General features: G+C 29.7%; 1 protein-coding gene across 1 annotated transcript in view; it reads left to right on the top strand.

Moving 5' to 3' along the window:
• The window catches only part of LOC129966370 (ankyrin repeat and SAM domain-containing protein 1A-like), a 106,606-nt gene that overhangs the window by 74,248 nt on the left and 17,416 nt on the right, over window positions 1-14,942 (top strand). The window contains exons 10-11 of the mRNA XM_056080793.1: window positions 791-843; window positions 936-1,577. Of these exons, the coding sequence (XP_055936768.1) occupies window positions 791-843; window positions 936-1,577 (695 nt within the window). The remainder of the gene's footprint in view (window positions 1-790; window positions 844-935; window positions 1,578-14,942) is intronic.

Raw genomic sequence — 14,942 nt, 5'->3', positions numbered from 1 at the left:
CATTGTGCCTACTTCTGTAATGATACTTGTTACATAGATATTTTGTTGGAGGTAATTTTTCAGAAGATCACTAACAGATAAAATAGCGAAATGTATAATATCCATCCAAAAAATTTCGATCCAAATTCGTCTGACTCAAATTTTGGATCCAAAGATCTTACTGAATTTTTAATGTTCTTCAAAACGAATTTAACAAAGTACACCGTCACCACTAAAACGCCACTACTCAATGGAAAATTTTATGTTCTCAAAGCATGTTCCTGTAATAAATGTGAAACCAGTCTAAAGAATCGAAAAATTGATGGAAAAATTCAGAGTAGCTTATATAGCCTAAAACATATATAATATTCAGAGTAGCTTATATAGCAACTTTGTTTAACCGGCGACCTGGTCTAGGGGTGGACCTTCTTCCCAGGGATTTGGGCATCCCAGATTCGAGTCCTGGTTCAAGCGTGGTTGTTCTCTACCCTATGTTCTATCGGTGAAGTATGTGAAAGAGCCCTCATGTAAAACAGTGTTGTGCAAACGAATGTGTGTCATCTTCATATGAGCTAGAAGTCTGACTTCTGCTGTCGGGTGCTCAGAGGCTTTGCCCTCAGAAGCCACTGCACACTCGGCTTAACTTGTTGATAGTTCTTCAGCGGGTTTGTAAAGTGCCATAAGTAACAACAACAGCTTAGATTATGCCTTCATTTTTATATAAAAAAGTATATTTATGATGATTTCCTATTGCGAAAAAATAACTTTTGGTATCAATGCTTAATGATGTTTTTGGGGGTTTTTTTGACAGATCCTCAGGGTCCTCCATCTAGAATTTCTGTACCGCCTGGTTGGAAACCTCTTGTAAGTCTCTGATCTAAATACTATACATAAAATTTTATTTAGAATATTGGCTTTCATACATCTAAACATCCTGTAAATTTCTGTCCCTCTAGCCACCTGCGAAACCGCCTCGTAAATCCATCACATCATTATCTCCCAGCGGAAAGACTCAGCATCACATTCGGCAGTCATCGGTTACCTATGACTCCACGTCTCAAAATCAAATGATGTATGACCCATCCGACATCATGATGCCAAGAACTCCCCCCAGTGGCTTTGCCAACTCCGATTCCACTAGCCTTCACCACCAACATCAACCAACCACTCTTACATCTACAAGTCAATCGCAGAGTGTAACTTCACAGCAACAGCAGCTGTCGAACGGTAAGCTAAGTGACTCTCCGTTCAGTGCCCTCTACGATGAAATGGCCAGTGGAAAAGTCACCAGTGGTGGTATATCGTCTCTTCTTGGTCCTAAGGCCATGCATCGCAGGCGGTTGACCGGTGAAGGACTGAGGCCAGACAAGCCCATACCGCCAGCCAAACCAAAGACGCTAGATTTGAGGACCAAACGGCAAACCATCCAGATTCCTTTGAGCCCAACCCATTACCAGCAACCGCCCACACCAGACTTTCCACCTCCATCGCCTTCTACAGCAGCTTTGGGGATACACGAAAAAATCAGACCTCTCAGTCAGGTGGGTAGCGATCTTCTGAGGTTACCTAGGAAGATATTAGCCAATTTTAGGTATTGCTGATTGTTGGAGCTGTTTGAAAAGTAGTGATTGCTTTCAAATAGAAGAATGCAAAACATCCTTTGTAGCTAGTTTAAGCAGGAATTAGTTTTTGCTTCATTTATTTGTTGAAATGTAGAAAAGTTGGGACGAAATTTTTAATTACCTTTCCTTAAAGCAAAAGACAGGTTTTAAAAAAATTGCATTATTAGATTGATTTCAGATGCGTTACATGATGTGATAAAAGATCACACACTAGTTATTAATATAACATATGAGACAGAGATGTAGTTGTATATCAAGGTATATAAGCTAAGCTAATGCGTGTTTGATTTAATCCATATTTTGAGACAGTTTTCACTGTAAATAATGAGCAAGATAGGGCACATATTAAAAAATGTTGATAATTCTGTTTGTTGATAATAAGCTTGGAAACTGGGAAATGAGATATATTTTCATTTATCGAGTATATGTATGGTTATAAAGTTTTGTTGATGTCAAATTGCAATATTATCAAATTTTGACAATTGAGATAAAGATCATATTCTGTTTGAGTAGAATGTGATATTATATTTTATTATGCTTAATCTTTATAATTTAGAAGTTTTTGTATTTTTCATATATAAATCAAAATATGCAATTTAAATCTAATTGAAATCTGTAATAATAAAATACAGCACGATAAAATTTATACCTGATAATTATATATTTTGCTTATAAAGTTTTTTACTTTTTATATAATAGATAATTTTAGGAAAACTTTATAGTTTGTCCCTTCAAGTTGATTTGACAGTGAAATTTTAATGCAAAACATAAAAACTCTTTAGAAATGTATTAAATTTAAAAATTGTTTCTTTCTTTTTTTTTCTTCCCATTTTCATCTTTGTTTTCATTAGTATAGCAAATGAAAAGTTTAGGTATTTTGTTTATGCTGCTAAATGTAATTTATATCTCAGACTGATAAATAGGTAGATATAAAGAGAAATTTGCGTCTGCAAAAAATTTCGAACTGAGTGTTATTGTGATATTTTCCGGTGTTTGAAATTCTAGTTATGTATTTATGATTTTTTGAATTTAAAAGATTTATTTTAAATGAAGAAAACCTTTTGAGAAAGAATATTTTTCTGAATTTGGGCAAATTTCTCTCAAATTGTTACGATAAGTTGTTTTTATGATTGTGATAAATTAATCCAGGAAAAAATTCTTTATTAATTAATGGCATGTAAATATTTTCTTTTATAAATTTTGTATCTTGCTTCAGTTTTAAATTGTTCAAAAAACATAAATAATTTCCATAAATTATTTATAAGAATTTAATTTCCATATATTTTTAAATTCATTTTTCAAGAGAGTTCTGTTTTGGATTGAAATGAGAAAATTGTTAGATAATAAAAGAAATTTTGAAAATATGTGTAAAAAGAGAGAATTGTTCGATGATAAAAGAATTTTTGATAATATGTGTAAAAAAGAGAGAATTTTGAGCTAATATTAAAAAGGTTAATTCTTTATTTATGATTTATAAATAATTCATTTTTATTTTTAAGCCTTTATGTAAAGTAGAATTTCATTTCTTAAACTGCATCTGAAAAATTTCTATGTTTAGTTTGGTTTATTTTTGTACCTTTTTTTATGTATAGTTTCTCTACCTTTGATGTATGAAAGTGTAATTTTGTACATAAGATTATTTGTAGTGTTAATAGTATCCATTATCATTTCTCATCTCCATTGCGCTTTCATATGTTTGATAAACGCTTTTATTATACTTTGTATATTTTTTTCGCATGATAGATTATGTTTTGTTTATTATTATGCAGTAATGAAGACCTCATATATACTTTGCATGATTATGTATTTATTTCTGTTATTCTTGAAGTTGCTTGCCTTATTTTAAATATTTGCATGAAAAACTGAAAAAAAAATAATAAAGTCATTTTTTTTGTCATTTCTGTTTTGTTTATTTTATTTGTTTATTTTGATTTTTTTGTATCTGTAAAAATTCAACGCGCCATTGAAAGCATAATGATTGCTATTTTTTATTTGTTGTTTTTCTTAAGCAAACTTTGTTAACTCTTGGTCCCTACGAGAAGGCTATGAGAAGTATCATAATATATCACACTAGTGTTTTTTGATAAATTAGAAAGTGTCGTCGCAATCATACTTATTGCAACCTTGTTACTACTCCGCGATTTGCTTTTCGTTTCTAATACTCTTCCCCCAGGAAGTGCACTCATCTACTTGGGATTAAAAGTCAGCCACTAGCTCGTCGTAGCCAGGAAATGTCTTACAATATACAGGGTGGTTATAATTAAAGGCCCACTTTGAAATGGTCATAAAAGGAAAACTACTGGACCATATGTTCTCAAACTTAGTAATAGTTTAAAAAAGGCCATAAAAATTTCTTTTCCTCAAAAAAAAAAAAAAAAAAAACCTCACCACCACGGGGGAAATAGTGTTGTATACAATATTGTTAAGCAAAATAGGGCATGGAAGCATCGGTTTAAAATGTGTTTAATCGTTTCTGAAACGTGTTACAAAGCATGTTCAATGTGGCTTCCACCATTTTCTGAAAGCAAGTTAAATCTTATTTCTGCTTTCTCAACAGCAGATCTTAGCATATCAGGAGGAAAGTTACGCACATGTCGGTGTGTCGCTTCTTTCAGTTCCGCCAAATTGTTTAGATTATCATCATAAACAGTTAAATATGAATATGCTTGAACAATTGAATTGAATATGCTTTGTAACACGTTTCAGAAACGATTAAACACATTTTAAAACTGTATCTTCATTTTGTATTTTGCTTAACAATATTGATAATTACAAATATAACGCCATTTCATCCCTGGTGGAGAGTTTTTAAACTGTTTTTCGGCAGAAAAGAAATTCTCATGACCTCGTTTAAGTTATTACCAAGTTTGATTACATTTGGTCCAGTAGTTTTTCTTTCATGACCATTTCAAAGTGGAACTTTAATTGCATTGCAGGCAGTTCTTTAACGGTTGATTTTAAAAATTGAATTCTGGGTTGGAAAAATATTAATATATTATACATGCATTGATCTATATTTAATATAGAGAAGCTGTATATTTAAAAAATAAGAAGTTTAATTTTTTTTCTTAGAAGTGCTTTCTACGTAACTTTAAAAAAAAAAATCAAAATTGGTCTGTAACTTTTGATTGTGCGATCCCTTCAAAAAGCGACAATGTGTGAAATTATTTCAATAAGTGCGCTATTTAGTTCCTTATAATCAATATAAATTACATATATCTTCTTTTAATGGATTTAAGCAAGTTGACGTATATACTTAACAAAAGATAACTTTTGTATTAAAAAGCAGAAATATATTTTTTTTGTTTATTTATAGTAACATATTGCTTATCTAATTATTTGTTAGATCCGAAATTGCAATTATTTTTTACAGAAAAAAGAACCACAAAAGCATTAACAAATAACAAAAAAAAAAAAAAAAAAAAAACGCAGACAATTAAGAAAACACCTCAACATTTAAATGATGCTGAGAATAAAAGAAGGGGAAAAAATGTTGATTCTTTTAAACCACAGTGTTATGCCTCTAACCTCCATGTGGCTGTTCCGGCCTCACGGCTGAAAGGAAATGAAGTGAAGAGAGATGCAGAATTGCGCGAGAGTGTGTGTGGCTGATACCGGTAAGAGTGGTGTTAATAAAATCACCGATGGGAACTCCGAGAAATCAGTTTAAATTTAAATCTAAATTTAATTGTATATTGCAAATAGTTATTGATTATTTAATCCTTAAAATATAATAAACTTGTGTTGCCTTGAAAAATGTCATCACTTGTGTCAAAGTGCGCGACACGTAGTAATGCAAGCGAATGTGCTGCCCTTACCTAGTTCCTTGCTTTTTCAACATCTGGCCATATAAAATGACGACATTAGTTCAAATTAGTTTATTTATAATTAAGGTAAAAATGATTTAGAAAAAAACCCTTGATTTAAATGGATGTTCCACATTGATTCGCCTAATGTCGCAATAAAATTGATTAATATTGTATTACTCACATATATTTGTATTCATTCTTATACTCCCCCTTAATTCATGCTAGGTGAAGCATTAAAATATTGAGGCTAAATATTAGGTAATATTTTGGCGAATTGGTATAATTCGCTAAATTTAGAAAGAAATAGCGCATTTAAGAAAAAGAATGAAAACACATAGCTGATCATATCTGCACATTAATTTAATTAGTGTACATATTTATGGTAAATGTTACAAGCGGTGATGTTAGTGAATTAGAAGGTGTATTTAATTTTAAAGCAATCGTACCACTCATACATCTTCGTTCCTGATGTCATGCAATCACCAGAGTCTTTCGCAAGCACTTCTAAAATTTTCCAGATTGTTGTACAATAACTCCTGTTGTACAAAATATCCTTAAGAATGCCGATTTACTATATTGTATTGTAGAAGAAAGAAGTAAATTTCAAAGAATGGTTTATATGAGTCACATTTCTTGATCTAATCTATTCTGACAATGTACATTTGAATGGCTCAGTATCAAAAGTTTAACTATGTGATTATTATTTTTCGAATATTTAATATTCAAACCAAAGTATTGTAACCGCAAAAAACAACCATCAGGAGATTTAATGAATCTTCCCATTTCAATTGTTGCTCTGTTGCATTTTAATCATAATTTCATCAATCGTTTCTTAATTAGTGTGACGATTGATGACGGAATTATGTCCATATGTTTTTCTACATGTTCCAATTCAACATTTTGGAAAATAAATAAGCTTTACCAATTTTATTTGACATATTCTCGTCACATCAAAATTAAATCTGACAAGAAGAAGATTATATATCTTTACATCCGTTTGCATATGAACAGTATACCTCAAAATCAAGAACGCTAAGTGGATGAAATGAGGCACATGGATATGTAGGGAATTTCGTAGATATGTGTGAAATTTTTAACAAAATCCATCAAGTGATTGCCTTTCTGTATGTCTACTCGTATGGCGTAAAAGTATTAATTCTAAATATCAATTCATTAAGCATTGTATTGGTGTAATTATTTCTGTATAAGATAATTACACTAAAATTGAAGATCAGTATCTTAAAGTTGAAACAATCTCGTCGAAATAATAGACTGTCTGTCTATCTATTCATGCATGTTATATAAATAATATAAATATTGTAATTAGAAATAGGAATCAGCTTGCCATGCGAAATTGGATAAGCGATAAGTATAATTGTAAATTTTCATTAAATTTTGAATGCAATCATTCAACAAGAAAAGGTCCTAAATTCATGCTCGAATCAATTCACTATGAAAACATAAAATACGTCCTTTTGTGGAAATATGCAAGAAAATTGGGAGGAAAGCACTCGGGATTCCCCCCTCTTTTTTTTCTAATTTTCATCATAAATTTACACAATACCAAAATTTCGGATAACTTTTTTTTCTTGTATATATTGCTTGTAATATATTGCTAATACCAGAGAAAGTGACTTCTCTAAATTCCTAAATTTTTCTCTCATACTGCATATTATATATATATATATATATATATATATATATATATATATATATATATATATATATATATATATATATATATATATATATATATATATATATATATATATATATATATATATATATATATATATATATATATATATATATATATATATATATATATATATATATATATATATATATATATATATATATATATATATATCGATCTTTGACATCGAGCACGTGATTTTTTAGTGATTAATCACTGGAATGCGGTTAATAACAAGTATCCGAAAATTGAACTTGTATTTCTTACGTCTGTTCATTTTCCAATCGATTAAAACAAAAATTTGACATAAAACTATAATTTTAATCACAAGATCATAAACTTAATTTCATTTATTTAAGTCATTGCGTATACATACATGAGAGTGTAACCGACCTATATACCCTTCGATAGATTTCATTCAAAATCTGATAAGAATCTACATTTTAGATGCTAAACTTGTGTACCAAATCTTATTTATTTAGCTCAATACGTTTTTTTGTTAGTGTGTTCACTTGTACATGAAGAGCCGAGACTTCTGGATGGATTTCGGTCAAAATTTGACAGAAAAAAATTGTGAAGTGAAGAGTAAGTATATACTCTTCACTTCAAATTTTTAAAAAAATTATACTAAATTTCATTCATCTCGATCACAACGAACCGGCATCCTGGGATAGGGGTAGCGCGTTTACCCTGTCATCTGAGCGTCCTGGGTTCGAGTCCCGGTTCGGGAATGGTTGTTTCTTCATTTGTTCTCTCTGTGAGATGTGTGAATGTGCCCCCCCCCCTGTAAAAAGGGGTTGTGCAAGCGAATGTGGTGCGTGAGTAGTTAAGGCGTACTCTTGGCCCTAGCTGGCCCAACTAAAACAAGTGACGCTCCCTTGGATTAAAATCGCTGACTTCGTCCGCGAGCTTGCCCATAGCAAGTACCATTATAAACTGTAACATTATAACAGTAAAGTTGAATGATAGAGACATATATGATCCAAACATGCGCTTTTAGGGTTCAGAGAGATCTGAAAAATAAAGCTCATCAAAATCTCGAGTTTGAATTTTTTTTTTTTTTTTTGCCTTTACAATACTTTCTCATTGTATATTTTATATACGAGAAAATATAAACCGTCTAAGCCTTCTTTATCCAAGGATGTAATATTCACCATATCTTGAATATTTGATGCATGAAAATGACGCTACAATAGAGCGCAAATTAGAAAATTCTAATGTTACATTTTCCCAGCAAAATGTTACAATGTTAGTAAAAGTTGTTTAAACATATTTTGAATTCATTTCTCATATGGTGGTACGTACTTAAATAGATAGTGGCAATATAATAAAATGCCGTTAAAATAGAAGAGTTTTATTTAATAAAAATCATTGCAGCAGTATTATCACCAAATACAATTTTAAAATAAATGATCATTCGAATAGTATCCAACAAGAAAAGGCATTCAAATGATGCAATAAGAAATGGAAAGACCTTCTTTTTCTCTCTTCCTATTTCGAAATGAATTTAAGATTTCTTCCAATTTACATTTTTAATTAATATTTAAAAAAATTAATTAAATTCCAAGTTCTGGATTGAATTTAATTAAAACTTCTTGAAATTTTGGCCTGTTCGTTGAATGTCAAATTGCTACTTATTACTTGATTAGTAATTTTGTTCGATTTAGACTAAATGAAAAGTCAAAATTTATAGTAATTATCCTATAATCACAATTTTGAATATATGTAGATATGTATTTCCGAAATTATATGTAGAATCGTTGAGTAATATAAATAAAAGAAATACTTTTTATATAGAATAGCTTGTTTCAAACATTCAACTTATTAACTTTTGTGTATTTGAAAGTAAAAAAGAGAACTTACCTAGCTAATCAGTTATTCATCTAGGCATAAAGAAGTGAAACAGCTTTAAAACTAATCTATGGAGACATAATAGCTTTAATATATAATTATTTAACTTAACTATTTCATGTTCGAAAAGCTTGAATTATGCAATCGAACTTCTGCTCATTTCTTGATGATATATAATTTTGAAATTTGTATGACTGAATATTTGCGATGACAATACACTATTGTAATATATTATCATAGTTTAATTTTCTTTTAATTCATTGATTTAATATAATTATCATTACATAACCGTGAAATCACATAGTGAATCTGAGAAATAATGATTACATGATATAACATTTAGAGTAAAGATATGAATTCAAGATTAGACAGAAAGAAATAATTAAAATTTTATAAAATTAATAGATAGCTTTTCTGCAAATATTTATAGCTGCTATTTCATCAATGAAAATCAATTTTCTGAACTAGAGACCTCTTCATTTTTTTCAGTGTAATTCTAGGTTTCATCAACAATATTTAGCTCACTTTTATGAATAATTTCACTGTAATTGATTTCATCAGGGATTTCTTGTTCAACAATAAAATTATCCGAAATTTTCTGTAAGAATTTTAACATTTTCCATTCTTTGATTCCGTTTAATTTGTCCACCACTGCAATAACAATTCTTTTTTTTTTCATTTACCATTATAAATCAATCGCATAAAAAACCGCAAGTATAATTTTTGATTGATAGAAATAAAACAGCGCAAAAACATCGACAGCAGAAGCATTATAGATGTTCATTTGACTTATTCTTCATTAGCCTTTGCTATACTGCCTCCCTGAGGCAAAGAATTACTTGACCTTGATATACAGCAAAACTATCTATCTAACGGTAAATGAAATTTTAGATTTCAGATTTATTTATTGATTTTTAGATTTATAGATTTTTATTGATTCTCAACCGATATCGGTTTAAACAAAATGTTGGATAAAAAGGCTGGAATGTAACTTTCTAGTTTTTTCTAAGTAAACTATATGAAGAATATAGAAATACAGATACATTCTGAAGATGGCTTTTATCCCACAAATTTGCGTTGGGAAAATCCTGATTTGTAGGAAATTAAGTGGTCAGAAATTATGCATTCTTAAAATAACTGGGAAACAATTTAATGCCATATCTGGTATATGGAATACAAAGTTTATCGGAAATATAACTTCTATTTACATAAAATGCACTTATTTTTCATTTTACATATAATATTTTCAAAATGCTCAATCTGATCACAGTTCTAAATGTTACAAAACACAAGGACGGTATAGGTTTCAGAATGATTAATGTGATGGACAGCTTCATATTTCGTATGGTCTTTATCTATTAATGCAATACCAAGGTTAAAGTGTTAGACTCTTCCGGGTGATAATGGTACCCTGGTTTTAGCAGCAGTATTCTAAATTATTGAACTTGAAGATTTCTCTTATAAGTGGCTGTAGGTCTTGTTTGTTGGAATTTAAAGGTGCTAGAGCCAGATTTGATTATACTGCATCCTGTATATATCAGGAGGAATCTGATAGGAAGAAGTGACAAAACAAATAATTCTTGTATTCTTTTAAACAGGTTCAGCAGGCAGTAGTCCAGTTTTTATCAGTAAAAAATGTCAGTAGAGCTGACATTTACAGTCAAATCTGTATGGAACTCACGTTAGTGTATCTCATGAAATGTACTTTTCCGATGACATAAGATTTTTACCCTAATGATTAAATGTCTTTGATTTGGTCGTGGTATGTCATGATTAAAATCACCGTATACCATCTGAAAACTGGACTACGGAAATAAATCAACTGTAAGTATCAGTTTACCTTAAACAAAAATTGTATTACTACTAAGCCTGCTTGAAGATATCAAAGGCAATCATAAAGTTTATGACTTAACCATCTCCAATAATTGTATACCAAATTTCATCTTGCTTTATCTCAGTCCCGCAGAACACCTACAGAATAAAATGGAAGGAGCACATCAGTACCAAATATAATCAGTTTTCATTCAGAAGAATGTTCGACACTTCTTTCAAAAACATTAAAAAATTAATAGATGACTTCGATCATCGAATAGCAGCTGTCATCTAAAAAAAAGTAATGCTTCGTATTATTAATTGAGACATACGCACGATAAGCAAAACATAAAGCTCCCCGAGTTTTTTTTAACCATATAGTGTATATCAAGATTTACCACATTTCAGTTTTTATATTTCTGTAAATAATACGAAGAACATAATAAAATGTATTATTATTTTAATACCGAATTCATTTCAGTTTATATCATGCTCTTAATTTATAAGAACGCTGGGATATTTATCAATGCATTATACGTTTATTTATCTAATTCAGTATAAGTATTTGTTGATTCAGGTTAAAAAATTATCTATTCGTGAAAAATTCCTCATTATTTAACAACTGAAATTCAATTCTCTGCACTATCACTTTATTTCTGAATCTTAATGATTATTTAAAATTCATATGTATGTTGCCTTGTATATCTATCAATAAGTTAGAAAAGTACTCCAATACTCATATTTCCTCGAATTTTCAAATTTTTCACTATAAAATTCAAGATTTTTTTCTTGGCATGTTGTCATCTGTTCTGTAAGGTGATAAAACTTGGTTGAGAACTTTGCATGTCATTAGCAAAAAATGATCGAAAAAAGTTGGTAATAAAAAAAAATCACATTGATAAAAATATAAGTGCTGCGTTTACAAAACTGCATATGAGCACATAAATTGTTGTTGGGAGTTTTAAATCATTAACAGCTTTATGCGAAAGGCTATGAATTCAAATAATTTTTTCATCAATTTTTGGTCGTCTTTCTACATGACATTGTTGACCCAGTTTTCATTGTAAAATGCAAATTCTTTACATGATCAAAGTTCAAGAACAATTTCTCCAGCATTTCTTGAGAAGTTCGAAAAAGTGTGTAAATCCGGAAACGTCCAGTTACTGCTGATTACAAATGTAACTCCAGAACCTGAAAAATCACTTAAAAATGTGTATGTATTCGATGGCTGCTGTCAAGATTTTCGTATTAATTAGGGGTATATTATTCTGTTCATCGAGTTTATGGATCTTAAAGAAGAAATTATTATTTGACAAAACCAAAGCAATGATACGAATGTTCGGATATTTATCTTAAAATTATAATTATTTTTCATAGAGCATTCTTAAAGAGTTCCATTCTACATATTTAGATAAAATAACGTTCCTTATTTGTAATCTAAAATTTGTATGTCTAACCTGAAGTCAAATTTAAAAAAATTTCATAATAATAATGTAGGCGCAATATACAGGAAAACTTAGTTTATTATTGTTATATTACCGCTACAATTCGAAGCAATTTTGAACCGTATTTTCTAATTTTAAATCATGGTCAAATTAGAAGGTGTTTTCTTTTCTGTGAGGATTCCGTTTCCTTATAAAAGTAGATGTTGCCATTTGAGAATTTCGAAATCTTGTTACTTTAGCAATAACTTCCGATTATTTTTCACATCATATCATTTTTGAATGCATGCTCATATATGCATTCAAAATTTTAATTGCCATATATGCATTTTAATGCCCATATATGCATTTAAGGTTTAATTTCTCGAACCTTATATTACGCTAGAGAAACCAGACATAGCATTAAGATAATTAAACTGAGATATTACCTTCATTTTGAATTTAATGCACTGTACCCATTTTTTGACCTATAGATAGTTTTCCCAAACAAAGCAGGTTTTAATTTTTGAAAGTGAGTGTCTACATTATTCCTTCAGGTACATTCTTAAGTTAAAAGTCCAACAAAACCACATAAAGGACAAAATGTAGATCATTTCTTAATTTCCTTTGATGTTTTAGAATTAAATCTACAGATTTGAGGCAGCAGTTAAAGGAGTTCTTGAACTCAAAGGTACTTCACCTCCTTACCTAAATATGTTGGAAAGAGAATAACAATACAATTGCAGTTACATGGTAGATATTTTAGAATTAAGAGTAAAATTATGACCAAAATCTGTTCATATTTAATTCTTTCTTTACTTTATCTCTTAGTTCTGTAGTAATTTTAATATTATTTCTTGAACTGTGTTTATTTATAATGTGTCTCAAACGACAGCAATGGAGGTTATAAAGAGCTGCAAGTTGAGTTTTTTAATGTCAGTATTAAGTTTTAAAGGAAAAACAGAGTCGCTAGATTTCTAACTTTTTTTCTACGTGAAGGATAAGTTTACTTTAATGCTGATGCCTATAGGGTTCTGAATTTAAATAATAATTTTAAATTAATATGTTAGAATAATTTTACTTTTTTCCCCCCTTCCTTTTTTTTTTTTTGTAATTTTGCGATATATTTTTTTATTTTCCAAAATAAAACTTTCGCCTTTAAATTATCGTAAAAATCTGCAATATATTCCATTCAATAGAATAATAGAAAAAAATACCACTAACATGATTCAAGTTCAGATCTTTCCCTAATGACTATACTATTTAATTAACTAGTAACTTTTCCTCTAAACACGGAGTGATGTTACCGTAGTACAAGGGCCTAGATTATAATTTCACTGCCTTCTCTATACTACTTGTGGATTCATCAATTATTAATTATTGTCTTTTCTGATTATATTGCCACATGTGCCATGAGGGTGGAAACAAGAGTATGTAATTTCAAGAGATTTTAAAAAGGATTTCAAACATTGCATTTTAATGATTTGTGAAACCTTATTAAAGGCAGAAACTGTTACTATTTCCTCCTTAATGAGTGCATTTCATCTCTTTACAAACACTTTCAGACCCATAATCTAAAAGATAATGGCATTATTTCTTTTTATGTTTTATTTTAACGCGTTATTTTTATTTATTTATTTTGTAAAAAATTGAAAAAGAGTGGTCGAAACACTTTTTTTTATAATTAGATATTAAAACTTAATGTTGAGAGAGAGAATTCTTTCTTCCATTTTTTTTCTTTTTTAAATAATATAAATGAAGTTCAGTCTTTATGATATTAACGCCTTTTAGTATCATTTTCGTATTTCGTTGTGAAGAGCGTAAATTGTTAGTCTTCATATATATGTCTTAGTGAAAGAACCTTTTTACGTATCTCGCTTTTGCGCCTCTCATTTTCTTGCCTAAAATTATTTTCTTTTTTTGCCTTAGATGTTAAGGAAATTATGTTAAACTTCTTTTCAAGCTATTCTTGCTTCTTACTCAAAATTTTTCATCTTCGGTAATATTAAGTATCGAAATATCCACTATAATAATACATATTTATTTATTTAAAAGAATACATTAAATTGTTAATTTTTAAAATACATCGATTTAGTTTTAATTTAAATAGTCAGTGATTCTAATGAAGACGTTAAATATTTCTTTTATGCAAGACAGTAAGCTAAAAAAAGTTGTATCTACTTAACTCTTGACATCCGCTTTAGTTACTAAGTAGTTTCGGTTTTAGTTAAGTAACCAAATATTTTTTCAATAAGACCACTAACAGCGTTTCCTTGTAGTAAAATAACGAATGAACGGTCCGATCTAGAAAACTGCATATTATATAGGGAAATTGTTTATTTACAAATGATATGGCAGCTTCGAATCTGAAGAAAAAAAGCCTAACAGATGTCATCAAAAATACTTACCGTATGCGTTTGTTCTCGATTATCAACTTTAAAACGTTACAAAACGTATATGAAAGTAGATACTGATGCCACCTGTTTTTATTAAAAGAACAGATTCGATTCCCTCTGATGAACTAATTTGGCTAGTGGCAGCAGGTCTGCTTTTCGGACTTTTACTCCAATAGACTTACTTCAGAGAGCATTTGTATGAGATCTTCCAAGCAACATCCAGCCTTCGATTCTATGAAACTGATTCACATGCTCGGGGCTAAAATATAATAGTTTTACTTTCATATATATAAGGAGTCCGTTCGTATTTAATCGACGCTTTTTTGCAACTTTTGACAGATTTTTCCTTGTTTTAA

Source organism: Argiope bruennichi, chromosome 4, assembly GCF_947563725.1.
Source record: "Argiope bruennichi chromosome 4, qqArgBrue1.1, whole genome shotgun sequence".
NCBI lineage: Eukaryota > Metazoa > Arthropoda > Arachnida > Araneae > Araneidae > Argiope > Argiope bruennichi.
The sequence above is the reverse complement of the archived record's forward strand: the minus strand, read 5'-3'. Positions and strand labels throughout refer to the sequence as shown.